This window comes from Mycteria americana, chromosome 8 (assembly GCF_035582795.1).
Source record: "Mycteria americana isolate JAX WOST 10 ecotype Jacksonville Zoo and Gardens chromosome 8, USCA_MyAme_1.0, whole genome shotgun sequence".
Classification (NCBI taxonomy): Eukaryota; Metazoa; Chordata; class Aves; order Ciconiiformes; family Ciconiidae; genus Mycteria; species Mycteria americana.
The window spans coordinates 46864622-46883084 of record NC_134372.1 but is presented as its reverse complement, the minus strand read 5'-3'; the positions used below and the strand labels follow the sequence as shown (position 1 = coordinate 46883084).

The 18463-nt window shown below is 44.5% G+C and overlaps 1 protein-coding gene across 2 annotated transcripts; it reads right to left on the bottom strand.

The window, feature by feature from the left end:
• Nucleotides 1–1510: 1510 nt before the first annotated feature.
• On the bottom strand, nt 1511–16988 carry MTHFSD (methenyltetrahydrofolate synthetase domain containing). Of its 2 annotated transcripts, none has more exons than XM_075510937.1 (8): nt 16911–16988; nt 16616–16719; nt 15125–15238; nt 14260–14373; nt 12064–12154; nt 11078–11190; nt 10740–10865; nt 1511–2520 (listed from the first exon to the last, which is right to left on the bottom strand). In XM_075510937.1, exons 1-8 carry the CDS (start codon nt 16936–16938, stop codon nt 2005–2007), a joined length of 1206 nt encoding a protein of 401 aa, XP_075367052.1. In that variant the 5' UTR covers nt 16939–16988; the 3' UTR covers nt 1511–2004. The 2 variants fall into 2 exon arrangements, with proteins under 2 accessions (XP_075367052.1, XP_075367051.1); XM_075510936.1 differs by lacking the exon at nt 15125–15238 and adding an exon at nt 14965–15078.
• Between the last annotated feature and the right edge of the window lie 1475 nt (nt 16989–18463).

Genomic DNA, 18463 nt, shown 5'->3' with positions numbered 1-18463 from the left:
GTAAATATATCTGCACTGAAACTTCAGATGTTAAGAAAGGAAATAAGGTAGAGGATGACATTCCCACAAATTTGACCAGAGAAGGCTGGTTCAATCTGTAATGCAACAGGGGAAGTTTGAGATGCTGGAAGTTTTCATTGGCAGAATAACTGCTTTTTAACTGCTAACGTCACCTAGGCATCTTCACCAAAGCAAGCAGTGTTGCAAGAGTCAAAAAGAACATCAAATGATCATGTTACTTAATTTGCCATCATTTGGAAGGAGAAGGCAGTGATGTATAATTTTTTTGCTTTTCTTTCCTCTTTCTAAGCTCATGATGTAATGAGTATGTTTAAGTAGTAACATAACCCCTGACTCTTACCCTTGAAGTGCACAACTGCTGAAACAAGATGCAGAGGACTCCTCAGTGCTTATGTTTTAATTCAGACTAAGTGATACTGAAAACAATTTTGAGCTGGAGAAAAAGAGAGCATTTTAGAGCATGGCACTATTTTTTTTCAGAAACCTTTCCTTTGTTGACCTTACAAGAAGTTGAAGCAATGCTTTCCTTGAGCCCCTCTTTACAGAGTACATGATAACGATGCGAACTTTTTATTTAATACTGTATGAAATGTCTGACCCTTGAGGCATAGTAACATGCTTAAAATATACTTAACAGTACCCTCTGGCTAAAAAAAGTTTCCAACTCATACTTAAAAAAATATCCACTTAGATGCTTACTTTGACTATGTGCCCAGCATCAATGGCAAAAGTGCTTCTGTTTAGAAAGGATGGTTCAGCCAAAATTCAACTTGTTTTTCAGGAATCAGAAACCGAAGGAAAAAAAATTGTAATAAAAACCATACCAAATAAATCATCATTCTCCTTTACACCGTAAGTGAATGTTCATATGTTTGCAAATCTTACTGTTCAAGCTAATACTCGATAGCGCTTTCACAATGAAATGTTGCCAGTGCTGCTGCCTAACCCTCATCACTGTCTGATGACGTGGGTGCAGGAAGACCACACTGGTGGTGACAATGGCACAGCAGGAACAGGCTCTGTTACTATCTCCAGTAACTTTTCAAACAACTCCGTACCAGACTAGACACCCACAAGTTTTGACCGCGGTCTGTCTGCTTTTCGTTTCCACTACAATAATTAATATTAATGTACTTTCACAGAGGCAATGGAATCACACCAAATTATAAGAGACGAGACAATCAGGAAAACCATCTATTTTGTAATTATCTGCATCCATGAAAAAGGCACCTGAAGTATTCTGGGGAAAAGCAGAGGAGAAAACTGGTCTTCACTTTCCTCTGCCAGACTGAAGAAATGTAAGGTTTACAAAGGGCTGAATTAACAAAACAAAGCCGAGAAAGGGGCCACCATCTCTTCCACATGATGGTAATAGCTATTGCTAGAACTCAGTGGCTGAGCCAGTGCTTCCACAGCCATTCTTCAAGAGCACAAAAAGGGAAGTCTCTCCCCCCGGCCATTTTTATGAAAAATACGCCGAAAACTCCCAACAGGCAAAACCCATTTTTTAGTAAGAATTGTAACTCTTAAGACAGATTTTCTGCAGCTGGCTTTCAAGCTCACGAGTACAGATTTGCAGGTACAACCTTTAGATGACAGAACATAACCACCTCGCTACATGTGGCTGCACACAGCTACCAAGGCGCAGGTTTTTGATCCAGGCCTAACAAACATACACACCGAACAGCAAATCAACCCCCGGCCAATGAAAAACAAATACACGAAGTGTGGGTACTTTGTGGATAACCATTTAGAGAAATGGCCCCTCTGTCATCTGTCTTGACAAATACACTTTGCATGTACAACTGCAGGAATGAGGCAGGCAAGTCAGCTGTGATGTACGCCTCATTTATCTGGAAAGTTGGCTTCGCACTTTGTTGTTTAGCCTGCAGAAATCAGAGGATATACTAATATCCTTGAAAACTTAGGTTGGCTTCTCACAAAACAATGAAAACATGCCTGTTTTTTTTCCTCTATTCATATTCATTTCTGACTATTGATTTCTACTTGCCCTTTGTTTCTCTGATTCTTGGCCAGCTCAACTCGCAAAGTATTACCCCCGAGGCTCAAGCCTTTCAAAGAGGATACAGCACTCTCTGCGGTTGCTTTATCCTTGTAATCGAGAAAAGCCCTGTGCTGTGCTCCTTGCCAATTCAGTCGTAAAGGAGTTGCACGGAATTCCCTTAAAGCGCATTTCAGCTCGCTCACTCTTACGCTGGGGGGTATGTTCCCCACATACACAGTAGTAATCATGCCAGATCCCTCTAATCTGGGACTTAAAGAACCACTTTCAACATAATGTTGTCCTATTTGAGCTGAGCCCATTGCAGCCTGCGGTCTTGTATTTTCAGCCATCGCCTTCTCACTTAACGCTGCTGGTGTGTTGGCATTTGCCAAGTCTGAGTGTTCATCTTGGAGGGTAACATCCTTGCCAGCCTGCTTCTCTCTGTATCGAAGACTCTTTAGGATGGGGATTTTTTCCAGCATCTCATAGCTGACCTAAAAAGGAGGAAGACAGATACAATTACGAGATTTCTCTCCTTCCAGAAAAAGGAGAAGACCATCAGGACCTATTGTGCCATAAAAAGAGAGGAACTTTATTATATTGCTACCATTCAGAGTGCCAGAGCATTCAAAACGTTACTAATTACTGGCCCGATTCTGAAGTTGCTCCCTAAATACACACTGCAGGACAAAAATAAACATTAGTTACTCTTTAAGCCAGCAGCACAATGTAGATCCAGCAGGAAAATCAAAACCAAACTCAGAACTATTCGATTTTGACATTTATTTATCAGGGTGCTTTTAGATTCGCATTCTCATTGTTATCCCTTAATATTTGCTTTGACCGAGGGCCTGTGCTCCTGCTCTGGCAGAATCTTACATGCCTACAATTCATCAGACCATCAGGCACTTTCATTCTGCAGACCTCCTCGCGCTCTTTTCCCCCAAAACAGGATATCCCGTAGGCTGGGTCATACAATGGGGAGGGACAATGGTGTTAAGTTTGCAGCTGGGGAGCGTGCCTCATAGCAGCGCTCCTATGAGTGTGGGCCCAGCCGGAGGCACGTTCTCTGGTTGTGGCACATCACCACAGCCTCCTTCTTGTCATCTGACCTCACACACCACCCACAGCTACTCATCAGATCCCACACCAGTCCACTGGGTTGGATCGTAGAACGGAAGAGCGCCCGGACACTATACTTCAAAACTGTGAACCCTCTATCCCCCCATCCATACCCAGTTCATAAGCAGCTTTTTCTGGAAGGGCTCTTCCTCTCAACAGCTGAACCCTATCCATCTCAGGCATGAGATGCCCCAGGCTGCACTCAGTGACTGGCAGGAAACACAGTGGTTCCCTAGCTAATGTGGTCTAGCTCTTGGCTTGCAGACTGCAGTTGGAAGGAGGAATAATTCGTACTTGGCTGCTGGACAAGAAGAATATCCATCAACACAAGATCCAATTCTTAAATTTAGGGAGCAAAACAGAGCCTAGGGAAGCAATGCCTGAGCTAGCAGAGACCCGTGCTAGTAGCCCACACAGTGTGAGCAAGCCACTCTAGCAGGGTACTGCACCCAATCTTATGAGCCACTACTACTCAGCAGGCTGTACTGGACTAGCACCAGCATATCCTGGCTGGAATATGCCTGCCCAGCTCAGATCTCTCTCACCTCAGAGCCCCTGAATTCCTAGTTCTACAATTACAGTCAGAGTGAGTTTGGATCTGGCTGCACCACATAGTCTAAAATTTACAGATCTCTAGGGAGAGTAGCCCAGCTCTGAAGTGACTCGAGTAAAATCAAAGACAGGGTGAGGGCAATGTTAGGTTTAGGTAACAGGAAAGCCAGTCAACAGAAGTCTCAAATGTTCCCAGGGCTCCTCTTCTGAGGAGCAAACAAGCAAGTTTTATTTCAGGCTGAAATTAAATAAAAATATAATTTACATAAAGCCTGTCCTAGCTCAATCTTGTTAATATAATATCAAACAGCAGAATAGGACTAACCAGTATGGGCAGAGGCCACCTCCATTCTGCCACACTGCAGACCCAGAGTCAAGGTGTTTGGGATTAGGCCCTTTAAACAAGCAAACTCTATGACTGAGAACAATTTCTGAACAAATCTGGCCTGATCTGGCAGCCAGTACAGAGAGGCAAGGACTTCCTCTGGGGCTCTGGGAGCCTCCGCACTCTGAAAGGTACATGCCATTTTCAGATTTTGAAGAGTTATTGCTCTGTGGATTCTTGGACTGATTTGTTTTTCTCAGCCAAGAACTCAGGCTGCTGTGTTTGACAGCAAACTCCCCTTCCCTGGGCAATACAACATCAGACCAATGGCTGAAGCCATCTTACTTTGTTTTTACTGGCCAACAATTAGGAACATTTGTTGTCTTCTGTCAAATTTCTATGTGAAATGTAAGCTCTATGCTAATTAAACCAAACAGGAAAAACATTTTTCTATTCTCATGCAACTAATCACTCCTGAGCACAAAGCACAACCTCAACCAAGTGTATGTACAAGTTCCCTTCACCCTTAAATTAAACTAAGTTCCCAAGGCATGGACCGGGTGTTTAGTTAGAAAGATCAATGCTACCAAGAGCAAACCCTCACCACTTTGTAGATTAACAGAATCAAAGAGATGGGTACTGAGAGGATGATCTCTGGAACTCCCAGTCTTTCAAGGACAAATCGAGGAGAGGAGTTAGATAATCCAAGGGCCAGCATACTCTCTGAGACTTCCACTGGCCACGCTTCAACATGTCCTCTCCTCTCATTAGAGTGACCAGTAGTTTTTGGCATCTGACAGGAGCTCTTTCAGCTACCGTTTCAGGCTCTCTGCAAACTCAGGAAGATGTAGTTACAGCAGCATCTACATCTTCGTAAGGGCTATGAACTAGTTTTCTATAAAACCTGAAGCTCTGCTCATCAAACATCACCCCACGAGGCAAACCTAGCATTACCTTAAATTCCACCCTCTGTAGAGGTAACAGTACCAAAGCAACACAGGCAGTGGATTTGGCACTCAGATTTGTTTGTAATAGAAAACACTCTGTTAAAAACCTACATTAGACAAGTTCTGATGCTGTCAACGGACATCCTTCTGCCACAAAAGAGAGACAGAGGATTTACCTTAAGAGCTGTTTCCCTGGGGTCTAGAAGAACCTTTCAGCTGGGCCAAAGCTTTCAAATCCTTCCCTATTTTTCCCCCTTTTATGTCAAGGAAAGGCAGAAACTCAGTTTGGGATTTCAGAGTTTCAATTCAACAAACTAATTCACTACCTTTTTTGGGGTGCAGGGGGTGAGAGCCAAAAGGGCAAAGGGGGCAGTGGGTGGCAGAGGAGAGGAAAAAGCTTGCTCTGCTCTGTTGCAAAATAGCAAACAAAAGAACTCTGTGGTAGTACAATGTGTTGCTAATTACGATCATGCAAAAAGTTTCTTTTGTCTTGCAAACTGTGGAGGATTGCAATGATTTATTTCCATGTGGAGAGAGGCCAACGATATTCCTCCTCTCCTTCAAACAAGCTGCACGTTTCTTGGTCCTGTGCCGGCTGGTCACTCCTCCCTAGCCTTGCCTACTGCTTTAGGCTAAGCCAGGATGCAGGGGACTTGGGTTCTACCCCACATCTGGTTCATGCAGTTATGCGGACCTGGGCAAACCTAGTGGCAGAAGCTTCTTCCCTTGCTCCCCCCATCCCTATAAAGTCAAGGCCAAACCATTTATTGATGTTTGTAAACTTTGTATTGAGTGTTGGGATTTAGCTAAATGATTGGCTTTGGCAGTGAAGCCAGCTGAAGAAGTTTCCCATTATCCCTTGACCACCAATTCCCAGGCCAGTTCCATACTTCAGCCCTCTGGGGTTGGCCAACAGAAGTGCTTGTGGGTCTGCGCTATAAACTCAGTAACTGAAGTGATTCAGGTTAAAAATAACTCCACCAAAGGCAATTAATCATTTAACAATCCTGCCTACTCCCTGCCATAGCTGGGAGAGCCTTGGGGAAAGAGGACAGCAGGGTAGATGAATTCTTCTGGCACACAATTACCGGGCTATGGGAAAGGAGCTGAGAAGGGAAATGTGGCCCCTTTCTGACAGAAACCTGAAGAAACAGAGTCTTGGATGCTGACTGCCAATACAAATCTCCCAGCACTTAACACTGAGCATCCACTCTTACGACACCTGGTTTGGTCCCAAAACAACGTAGTGGCAGATGGACTTCTGCAACGTCTCTGCTGGAACATCAGGGCTCTCTTCAACCTCTGTTATTCCAGAACAGTGAATGTAGCCACTTTCAATATTTTGCTGGGGGAAATGAAAGATGTGTTTGTCCTCTGACAGAATGAGTAATGCTGACCCCTGATACAGTGCGGGCCAAGCCAAACACCACTTTGATTTCCCTGGCAGCAGAGGCGGTGCAGTTCTGATGTACGGTAGATGAGGGAAGGACAGCTATAGATTGGAGAGCATGCTAGGTATGCTATTTAATTCTGCTTCACACAGCTACCCATCCGCACACACCAACTGATATAAGAACACGTGGCTCAAGATGGAGACAGGTGATGCTGCTGCCCTGCCCTGCCCTGGAAGGCTGCAAACATGACCAAACAATCTTTAGTACAGCAGATCCACCAGCCCTTCCAAGTATTGAGGCTGGTAGGCAGAAGGTGTTCGAAAGATTCATCTTTGCCCACCCTGAGGGATGTCTGACCCTAGACTCCTCATAAAGGCCTCCAGGACAGAGCCCGCTTCTCGTGTTGTCTCCTTAATCAGCTGCTTGTTTCAAGGAGCACTGAACTCACAGGAGTTTAAAGCACAGACAAAGCCAAGACAGCCAGGACGAGCCAGCACAGCCGAACATTTTATCATTCATTTGCACAAAATGTCCAAATATGTGCACGCAATCCGAGGGCATATTTCTGGGAGCTGGCAGCCCGTGAAGTCTGCTAGCGTCCCTCAGGATAAACTTATGCAACCAACATTTGGAATCCATCAGCAAAAATTGATTCCATGGACTCTGCAGCAAGGGTCAGATTTGCAAAGGTGTTGAGATGTTTAACCATGCATGGAAGCATGCCCCGCTCACGCTATCCCTCCAAAAAAACAAAATAAAACAAACCTTGGCTAAACTGACAGCAATTTTCTTCTGATGGCAACACTGTGTCCCTGCTGAAGGTTTTGCCAGCTTCAATGTGTGAACTTTTTGAGCTTTAAAACAAGATCATTTTATTTTCCAAATATTCTATCACAGACCCGAATAAAAAGCTGTTTGTTGTCAGATAGCTTCCATCTCTGCCACTGTGTACTAAACTCTTTCAACATTAGACCCAGGGATTTCCCCCCAGTTCATTTCATTTGGGGAAAAAAATCTTTTCCTACTTCTATAAAATTCTCAGCAAAAGAATGATTAAAGAAACAGAAGGAAATGCTTGCAACAATCTAGTGATTTTTCCACCAACTACTCTCATTTCCCTCTTCATGACCCCAAATATTTTAATTGGTCTGTATAGTTTCAATTTAAAATAAGCACAGCACAAATAACTTCATAATTGTGACAAATATAATAGACAGTGTCACAGATAAAGATCACAGCTACCCATACAAAATACTAAATGAGAAAGCAAGTCGTTTCATGAATTTAGAGTTCCCAGAAACAATGGGTTAGATTTTCAAGACAGATGATGCCAAATAATTCTCCATTGGCATCCAAATAAAGTTTTCCAGAGCGCTCAGCCCTTAGCAGCTCTTGCTGTCCTCCAAGAGCACATACTGATTTCTCAAAACCCTGAACTCAGATGCAGAAAACTTACCCATATACACACTCCAGTACTGTCTTTGTATTTAGAAGTGTTTCTAGAGTGCCTAGCACAGATACTGGTAATGCTTCTTTGGTATTAATAATATTGTAGCTCTTACACTTCCTTGGAAGTCTTTAAATCAGCATTTCTGTGACAAAAATCACACCAAGTAATTCACATCTTCCTCTTTGGAAAAACATACTACCTCAATGGCAAGAAATAGCTCAGCTGGAAATTCTGCACTGAGAACAACTAAAAGGAGGCAACTGAGGGCAAGTCATGCCAATTACCCCAAGAAGCGAATCATTTACTCACAGAGGAACACCTATTTACCCCATCCCCATATCTGACACACTACTTCCTTCCCACACAGCACGCAACAAACAAAAACACTCCAGGAAAATACAGTGCCCCTTTGAGCACAGAAATCTAGCCTGGAGACATGCATTTTGTTTGCTGCATAAGTACCTTCTTACCTCTTTCAGCTGAAAACAGAGTGTATGTATTAATGGCTATTTATCCTAACAGCTTCAGGAAAGCACGTCCTTTACAACAATGCTTAGCTGTAATCCCATGTTTGCAAACACCTTTAATTTAAGCTCTTAAATCATTGTCTTGGCTTGATCTAGCCATGTTCCTGAAGGATGAAGTTTTTGCAACATATTTTACACATCACACATTTTAACAATAAAGTTAAGCTACTTTCTGTTGACAAAACACCATATTTAGAAGTGGGTTATTTATTTACTCACTACCTCTTGGTTCATTTAGTTTTGCTTCGAGGAACAGGAATGTACCAGTAAAGCCAGGATTTGAAGGAGAAAAGGATGTAGAGAAAAGGATGTAGAAACAGCCAGGAAAAGTCAAAGGACAAACACTTAAATAGCCTGTATCAAATCCTTGCATTTTTAACACCCTGTCGATTAACTAGACCTCCCAGCTCCAAGACCCTCTGTGCAAAGGTTGATAATACGGTTACCACCACAACTACAAACAAAACATACACAAGTGGTTCAGCTCCCTGTGAAATAATATAATGCTAACTTCTTTCTTCTTTGTATAGATACAACACTTTGTTCTTGTCCCAGAACAACAGAAATGTAATGATTATCCCTGCTCTGGCTAGTGTTCTCCAATATTCTTATCTAATCAACATATGCTCTGAAGAACAGCCAAAAGCAGTTTTAGGGGTTAAATCAACATTCAAATACTCAAATAAATGCTCAATCATGTAGCGTGCTCTATTCTCAGTGAAAGCTGTAGAAAATTCAGCAAGCGCTGTATTTTTCAGACAACACCACTAATATAGAGATTACTATAGAAAAAAAGTTTCACTGTCTCATGCAAACTGGCTAAAAGCAGTGTGGTGCAAGCTTTAGATATGACTCTGCTAAGCATCTCCTCATGCTTTAGACACAAGAACAAAGGAGCCGTGGCAAATACTTCATCAGTTATGAGGTGTGTATTATAACACTGATCTTGATTTTTTCTCTAAAAAGCAAAGAAATGCAAAGGTAACATGGAATTTTGACATGTCGCTTGGGACTGACTGACTTTTCATGAGTGGCAAAAATCTCACAAAAATTCAACAGCCCCTGCAAGAGATTGTTCCCCAGACCTTTGGAAAATCTTGCTGCTAAAGGGAATCAGACAGGAAAAAAAGAAAAAAGTGTTAGCAAGGTCACTTATTGAGACTGAAGTCCAACACTAGGACAGACAGACTGTGATCAAAAGTATGTTGGCAAGACAGATGGAGCACAAGGGATAGGCCCTCAAAACAATCACATTCAATAATATCCTAAAAAAATTGTGATTCAAAAATAATTCAATGGAAAAAATGCACTGGTACAGGCAGAGCTTTTATTTATTTATTTATAACCTCAAATCCTCCACCACAGGCAGGGTAAAATACTCTCCCACCATAGGAATAAAAATAGCACTGGCTAGAATTGTTTGTTGTAGATACATTACCTTAACAAATTTAACTCTTTTGGCTGGTTGGCAAGTGCTTAACAAACAACTCTTGATTTCCCCAGAAGTATTCACTAATAATTCCTCAGTGGTTTCTGCAAGACATGGGTATACAATTCCTCATTTCAGTGTTCCTACTGTTACTCAATCATGTGGGATTGCGTCTGCTCCCTGACTGGATGATTTTAGGAATGAAAATCTAATGACAAAAAAAAGTTTTCCCAGCATGAACTTCCAGTAAAACAATTCACTAAATGCTTTTCTGAAACCATTTGTGAAGCTGCTAAAGTTTCTGACAATCTTGCGGGGAGAGGCCAAACCCATAAATCAGTATTTATCAATAAATAATGATTCATGATGTAATGCAGTATAAAGTCACTATTCCTCCAACTGAAAATGAGCTCCAGCCACAAATTCATCTGTCCTTTGAAAGTTAATCCCATACATCCACTACGTAAACAGCAATGTACCAGCCACCAGGTCATGCTTTCCTTTCACAACCAGAGCAGCACATATTCCACCCATTCCACTTGGCCTAATGCCATAAAGTTCTCTCTACGGTACTGTGTCCAGAAAACGAAGAGAGCCAGTTTCAGTGAGCACTGAGGAATAAAACACACAAGGTGGAGAAGCCCCTCAGCTTACACAGACTATTACACCACAAACGACTACAAGAAACGATGTCTATCTTAAAAATCCATGAATGATGTTTCCAGTGACTCTCACCCTATAATCCATTTGATACAGCAACCTCACCTTCAATAATATATTTCTCCTCCTCACCATTACCACTTAAAAAATGGCTGAACACATATGCTTTTGTTTTGTTTCATCTGACAAACATATTTGCTCCTTTTCCAAGTATTTCTAATACAACAAATGTGTTTATATGTACAAATGAGGGACTTATCAACAGAATGGCAGTACCAGTAAGCCACCGTTAGCAGAGGTAACTTGCCTTACGCCATATTATTCCCCGAGGTTTTGGTCGTTTGCAATTAGTCTTAATAGTTCTTGTTGGAGTGAGTATATAATCCACAGTTAAATCATGATCATCAAGAATCTCTTCCGCTATGTCAACCACCTACAAGGAACAAGATTTGGTAAACAGTTAAAAGCAAATTCACTAAAATTGCGCACCATTCCTGATGTCTCGCAACATATGAACATCTGTCAATGACAGCGGAAACACAGTAAAGATGCTACACCAACATCGTTCCAAGTCTCTTCTTCAGACACACTATTCAGTATCACACAGTTCTGACTCGTCACTTGACAGTGAATATTTTAACTTACCTGGCAGTCATGCACAATCGTAATTACAGGTGTATCTGCCTGCACTGCACCCATTGACACCATCATTGCATATTCCATGTCTGCATAACCTTCCCCTTTTCCAATTCTCCAGCCTGAAACACACAAAAGCAAACAGTGATAGTAAACACAGAAAGAGCAGAACGGAAAGGCTGGTAACTGTCAAAAGCATGCAATTAAACTAAGCAGTCTGCAACAGATAAACCAAGCAGAGAGTTGTAACTCAGGAAAAATTCAGATCAGCATCTCTCAGAGAATGCAACTTTTCTTGTAATCAGCACTGTAATTAAAATAAAACATTAGTTTCAATGAACTCCTAAAGGATCCCAGGAGCCTCCCATTCAGAATAAACCAAATTTAGCCCAATTCAGTTAGCATAGAAGCCTATTTACCCACTGTAATTAGAACCCTCTATTCATGTCAAACATAGGTTAATTTCATGTGCGTAAAGAGGAGTCTGGGTCACACGCAAAGAGCATGTTATTTTTAGGCAATGGATAAAGTCAGTGGAAAATTTTTCACCACCAGCAGGTCTTCAAAATACTAGAAAATGCAAAATCAGATCCCCAAACAGGTACTGAATCAGCAGCTGTAACACGTCTTTTCACACACGCTGTGAGAGCAGAGCAGATCCTCTGAACAGGGAGCCCTCAGATTCTTTTAAAAGAAAAAAAAAAAATTGCTTGCCTGAATAGTTCTACTGAAGGCCAAAACAGTGGCCTGCATGCTCTAAACCACACTGCTGTCTGCCCACTAAGTCCTGGTGGCATTGTTGTGGAGCAGGCATTGATTCTTCTTGATTGGATTAGGATCAGTGACTTGTCATACAGAAGAGACAGAATTCAAGACATAATTCAGTTCCAAAGATACGTTCGGTCTGCCAAAAGGAACACGTAGTGTAGCCTACTGACACGGTGAATTGTGACTTAAGACCCTCCTCCTGAGAAGCTTACAAGGCTTTATCTTACCTTTTTCAGAGACAGCCACTGATCCTACAACAACCAAGTCAACTCGTGCTTTCCCATCAAGACCTACAGGCACACTGTATTCTTTGATACCCTGCAAGAAAAACATAATTTTTGGTTCGCAGAGTGCAGTCTTCCAACCAGTGAGGCAGAAATCCAGAATATTTTGACAAATCCAAGTAACTCCCCTCGTTTCAAAGTGTTTCTTCCATGTATAGCCAAGCTGTACGTGTCTGGAAAGTTATCCTCTAGGGAATCCTAGAATACATTCCCTACTACAGTGACAAGAAGCTTGGCACACTTCAGCGAGAGCGAAGGGAGGTGGGCACTTTTCTAAGCAAGGTTACTTATTTAGGATCAAAAACTTGTATTTTGAAACCCTTTCTTGGACATCCATCTCTAAAAATGAGGGCAAATGACACTTGCTACTGTACTACTACTACTAACTTAAAGTCATAATATGTAAATTCATGCCCATGAGGAATATCAGAGCACTACAAATTCTTAAATTAATTCTCACAAAGTTAATTTAGACACAGACAGCTACAGCATAAAGATGTTAAGCTGCTTGTCTGAAGTCACACAAAATGCTTTACTGAAGCACAACCAGGTACATAAGCTGGATCACTCTCCATTTGACACTGCACCCGTTGCACTGCCAGTTTTCTCCGCATCTGTATGTTTAAAAGCACCTTCCAAAGCTGCCTACCTGTTCCCTGAGACTACATTCCTCAACACTGCTGCATGATCATCACTCAGGATGTGCCACTGCAAAGCTAAGCTATCTTTACCGTAACCTTCTATCTAAGACACTAATGAACAGAAAAACACACTGTTCTGGCAAGTGGAAAGAAAAACCTTACATAGTCCTGTCATCCTTTTTTTCTCCCCCCCTCTCCCCCCTCGTTCCCACCCACCCCTCTTCAGGCTCCTCTCTAAAGAACAGATCCTAGCAAAATTCTGTACAGAGCTGCAGAAATTAAAAATGGTGGTTTCTTGGGCTTTCAAACATCAGAGGTTTAAAACTTTTCAAAAGATATCTTACGATTCATTCACTCTTAATATGCAAGTACAGCATAATGTAAATCCTCCTCGCACCAGTTCAACTTTGTGCTAAGTTAATCCCCACAATAAAAAGCCAAATATTTCCTGTGTAGAGCACAAAAACAAAAAGATTAGTCATCTGTGGCTGACTATCAGTAATAATGCTCATTAGCCACTTCACAGCAGCATGGTAAGAATTGTTTGCACAGTGCTTTGTAAATATAAACTGCTAATAGCATTTATTCATTACTACGCCTGGTAGGGGGAAAAACCAGACGCATGGTGGTAAGATCACGGATCAGATATGAGGCCTGAAGCAGGTCAAGAGAAAGGTCCCTTTCAAAAGTGCTCTTCAACCCTGAAAAGCCTAATTAGTTAATGACTTTAATAGAAGTTCCAACAAAGAAAGTCGCTACTAATTACCATCCATTTACAACACTCAGTTGTATACAGGATTACTGTAGAACTTCATTGCCTTTAGCAAGAGATAAAGAACAAAATAAAACCTATATAGCGGGCCTATCCATTTTGTCCAAGTTACATTTTCATATCAAATAAGGACACATAAAGCAACGCCGGTTTCTCTGCCAAATTACTTCAGCTGTACAGTATGATATTTTAACACCAGAGGGCAGCAACATACCACATTTCCAAAGAAAACTGAACACATTTTTGTACCTCGTTGATGCAAATCGCAGAATTAATGTTTCTTCAGACTTAGGATTCTGAAAGACTGATCTTTCCTATTTAGTAAAACCTGATATTTTATTGACCAGATTATGCAAAAACTGTAAACACTAAAATATTCCTTATAGGGTTCACTAGCTCAAAACTGCAGAAGAATATAAGAGTACTATTTATTAGAAAACTAAAGATCTAACACACGTATGAAAGTTGCTCATAGTGTTTCAAAAAGCATTCACAAAATATCGATACCATTCTGCTAATAAAATATAGCAAAAAGACTAAATTTCCTCATGATTTAAGTACCAACAAAAAAAAAATTAATGGTGGATGTATACACAAAACCAGGAATAACATACTAGCAGAACAGTATTTCAGGTGGCATCTGGTTTTCCAACTTCTAGTTGGACTATCACAACACAACACTCTTCTACATGTTAATTCAGACCTCCCCCATTCTTCAATTCCTACTTGAGACGTAGCACATATTCGCAGGATCTCCTTCGTTGCACCTGAAGGTGGAACAATCTTATTGAACAGCCCACTTCTCAGACGTGGTGTGGGAACCAACAGAGTCTTCCTTGCCTGTGTAACAAAAGAAGTTATCACATTAAAAGGAGGTGGGCCACTAAAGAAAAATTTTTACTGTCCCATAGGTCTCCATGTGGTCAGTCATCTTATTTGCTATAGAGTAGGTAGCATTGTTGATTGTGTAGTGCTTGTAGATGAATCCACGCCAGCACAGCAAAATTCCAGAAAAGATTTTATTTAAGAAATAGATGGCCAGACATACCTATTGATCTAAAGTGCATGCCCACAAATGAGCTACACATACAAGCTAGTGAACACGCATAGGTCTGAAGTAAGCCTGTCACACATTCATCTTGTGATAAATGTAAGGCAATTTGAGGCAAGGCCACCTTACATGTTTTGGGGAATATGAACACAATGACGGTGAAACAGCTATTGCTCTGCAGAAACACATTAATTTCCCCAAACCCTACCTGTACCTTTGCCATTTGCCAAAAAGGCAAAGACACCCTTACGTGAGCAACCTCATGAGGCTTACGACTCGTAAAGCTCCTGCCAGAGAAATGGCATGCATTGACCATGAGATGCTGCCAAGCACTGCACTCTCTCCTGCTCTCCTCCTTCGGGGTGCAAAGGTGCTGTTACCTGCAGCGCAGCTAGCCGAACACCTTCTAGAGGTTTGTCAGGATCCACCTTAATCTCACTTGCTCTGTTGAACGCATCCAGCTCTTTAATAGAGCAGCAAGCCTGGTGGGAGCCCTGCGTGAAGAAAGGAATCAAGAGAGAAGAGAACGTGTTCACTTACTTCCAGCGTTAGAAAGCGAGCGTTCTTCTGGGGAGCATCAGGATTTATTTTTACAGTATTGGCAGCTTTGAACTCCTGTAAACCCAGAAGCCTTGTCGCAGCATGGGAAGCACCCTGTTTTCATAAGATATCAGTGCATCACCAAGGAGTTCACAGCAGAGATGGGAAATTCAAAATCTTTCATCCTATAGAGAGGCTGATTTCCCCAGATTTTAAATATGAGGAACAAACTGCTAATTTTGTGACTTTTTCCACGGGAAACTCTCACGTACTAACAGATGCTGAGTGCTTGACTAGTATCTTGCAGGCCTCAGAAAAAGAGGGGATCCAAGTACACTCACTTTGCCTGACCTCACCCTCATTCACACCTAACTCAAAGCTGGAGACGGAGACCAATTCCCCTTTTTAGTCAACGAATACAAATAGATTCCATTAAACACAAGCCATAGTCAGAGACTCTTTTAGATGAAGAGTTTCTGGACAAGGCTCTCTTTGTAAAGAGACTATACTGAACTCAGAAGATTCACTTAGCTGAGTAAGGTGCTCAAGCTTAGCAGAGCACCCCCCCCCCCTTGCAATTTCATCTCTGATATCCCCTTGCTTAAGGGCGTGATAAAGCCTCAGGCTTCCTCCACCATCTTCAGCATCTACTTTACCTCAGCACCAAACTAAGGCAGAATATTTCTGCCAGTCCCTTGGGCAAAAGCAGAGCCAATCTCCTAATGCTGCTCATGGGCTAAAACGCCCAACACACCTCCCCACAATGCTATTTTGGTCATCATTTCTTCAACACATGGCAGATACGTGGCTGCACGCCTTGAGCTTGAATTCAGGCAGGAATACAGGCAGACGGTAAAGTGGTGGCCTGAGTAACTGAACACTTGAAAGTCCTTTTATTTCTTCCTCCCACCCATCAAACTAGGGACACAATGAAGCCAGAGCAGGAGGAAGGGTTCTCCCACCACTGCCCAGCAACACTTTGCCAGCAACGGCTTAGCCACCATTCCCATTTCAGCAGCACGCTGTATGTTCCTAGCCTAAGTCCCGCAAGATGGGTGACCTCAGGTTTCCATCCCGACGGACCTGCTGAAGTCCCTGGGGAGTGAAATCCAGTTCCGAACACCTCAGTTTCCCCACCCGTAAATATATTCACAAAGTGTTTTTGTATCCACTGATTAAAACGCAGCACACACCTGCCACGTCTGGTCAGGTAAAGATAGCTGTGTTTCTTGACTCGCTGGAAATTATATATGCCTGCTGTTTGCATCGTGAGGTTTTTCAGAGCTCTGCCACCCTCCACCGTCACTCACCAACCGCACGGCCCGCAGGAACGTGCGGCTCACGGCTGCCTGTTCGAGGGCTGCGGCGACCGGCAGGGTGCAGGCAGGGGAGCTGTGGGGACCCTGCCGCCCCGGGCTCCGGAGCCCGGCGGGGCCCGAGGCTGGGGGAAGAGGAAGGAAGCGGCCCAGACCCGCAGCCGGGTCGCCGTACCTTGAAGTTGGGGATGCGGCGGTGCACCGGCCGCGGGAAATCGGCCAGGCCGCTGGCCTCCAGGTAGTCCCACACCTTCTCCCGGACGTCCCACTTGGAGGCACCTGGAGGAGGGCAGAGCTGAGGGCACGGGCGGGCGCCTCACGGGGGAGCGCTACGACCGCCGCCGGGCCGGGCCGGGCCGGCCCCTCCATCCCCTCCCTCAGCCCAACGGTCGCCCCCAACGGCCGCGCCCGCGACCCCCGCCCCGCCGTGACATAGCCCGCCGCCCCGCCCCTCCGCGCGCGCCTCTCACCCGCGCGCAGCCGCACGCCCCCCTCCATGGCGGCGCGACCGGCAGCGAGGAGAGGAGGAGCCTCTGCCTTAGCCCCGCCCCTCCCGCACGCGCCTACGGCAGCGCGGAGGGGCCAAAAAGCCTCGAAGGCGACGCGGCGGTGGAGCGGAGGTGGTGTGTGGTGATGGCGGCCGCGGGGCTGTCCGGGCCGGGGAAGGGCCGCTCTTGGTCGCCTGGGCGAGGAGAGCCCCTGGGGAGGAGGAAGCCTGTTCTCCTGCCTGGGCCCCCTTGTGCAGTGTAAAGGCTGTGAGGGAACCTGGGCCTCATGGAGGGTCCTTTCCTCAGGTGGTCGGGCCTGGTTTGAGGGGCCGGGTGGGAGCGGTGGGTGCTGAGGGGAAGTACTGCTTCACTCAGGGTGTGTGCCTGTGGCAGCCTGGGCTCCCTTCTCTGCCTGTCTCTGTTGGCAGGCAGCTTCCAGGCTGTAAAATGGTGCCCTGTAGCAGAGGGCTGCCAGGTGTCTTCTTTCCTGGGCTCAGGGTGGCCATGTGAGGGGTTGTGCACCCCAAAATCTGCAACAGCATCACCAATCTGGGCTCAGGGCAGCCATGTGAGGGGTCATGCACCCCAAAATCTGCAACAGCATCACCAATCTGGGCTCAGGGCGGCCATGTGAGGGGTTGTGCACCCCAAAATCTGCAACAGCATCACCAATCTGAGCTCAGGGCAGCCATGTGAGGGGTCATGCACCCCAAAATCTGCAACAGCATCACCAATCTGGGCTCAGGGCAGCCATGTGAGGGGTCATGCACCCCAAAATCTGCAACAGCATCACCAATCTGAGCTCAGGGCAGCCATGTGAGGGGTCATGCACCCCAAAATCTGCAACAGCATCACCAATCTGGGCTCAGGGCGGCCATGTGAGGGGTTGTGCACCCCAAAATCTGCAACAGCATCACCAATCTGGGCTCAGGGCGGCCATGTGAGGGGTCATGCACCCCAAAATCTGCAACAGCATCACCAATCTGGGCTCAGGGCAGCCATGTGAGGGGTTGTGCACCCCAAAATCTGCAACAGCATCACCAATCTGGGCTCAGGGCAGCCATGTGAGGGGTCATGCACCCCAAAATCTGCAACAGCATCACCAATCTGGGCTCAGGGCGGCCATGTGAGGGGTTGTGCACCCCAAAATCTGCAACAGCATCACCAATCTGAGCTCAGGGCAGCCATGTGAGGGGTCATGCACCCCAAAATCTGCAACAGCATCACCAATCTGGGCTCAGGGCAGCCATGTGAGGGGTCATGCACCCCAAAATCTGCAACAGCATCACCAATCTGAGCTCAGGGCAGCCATGTGAGGGGTCATGCACCCCAAAATCTGCAACAGCATCACCAATCTGGGCTCAGGGCGGCCATGTGAGGGGTCATGCACCCCAAAATCTGCAACAGCATCACCAATCTGGGCTCAGGGCAGCCATGTGAGGCGTTGCACGCCCCAAAATCTGCAACAGCATCACCAATCTTTCTTAAGTTAAACATAGAAAGGGATATACCATACCGTTAACATTGTGAGGGTG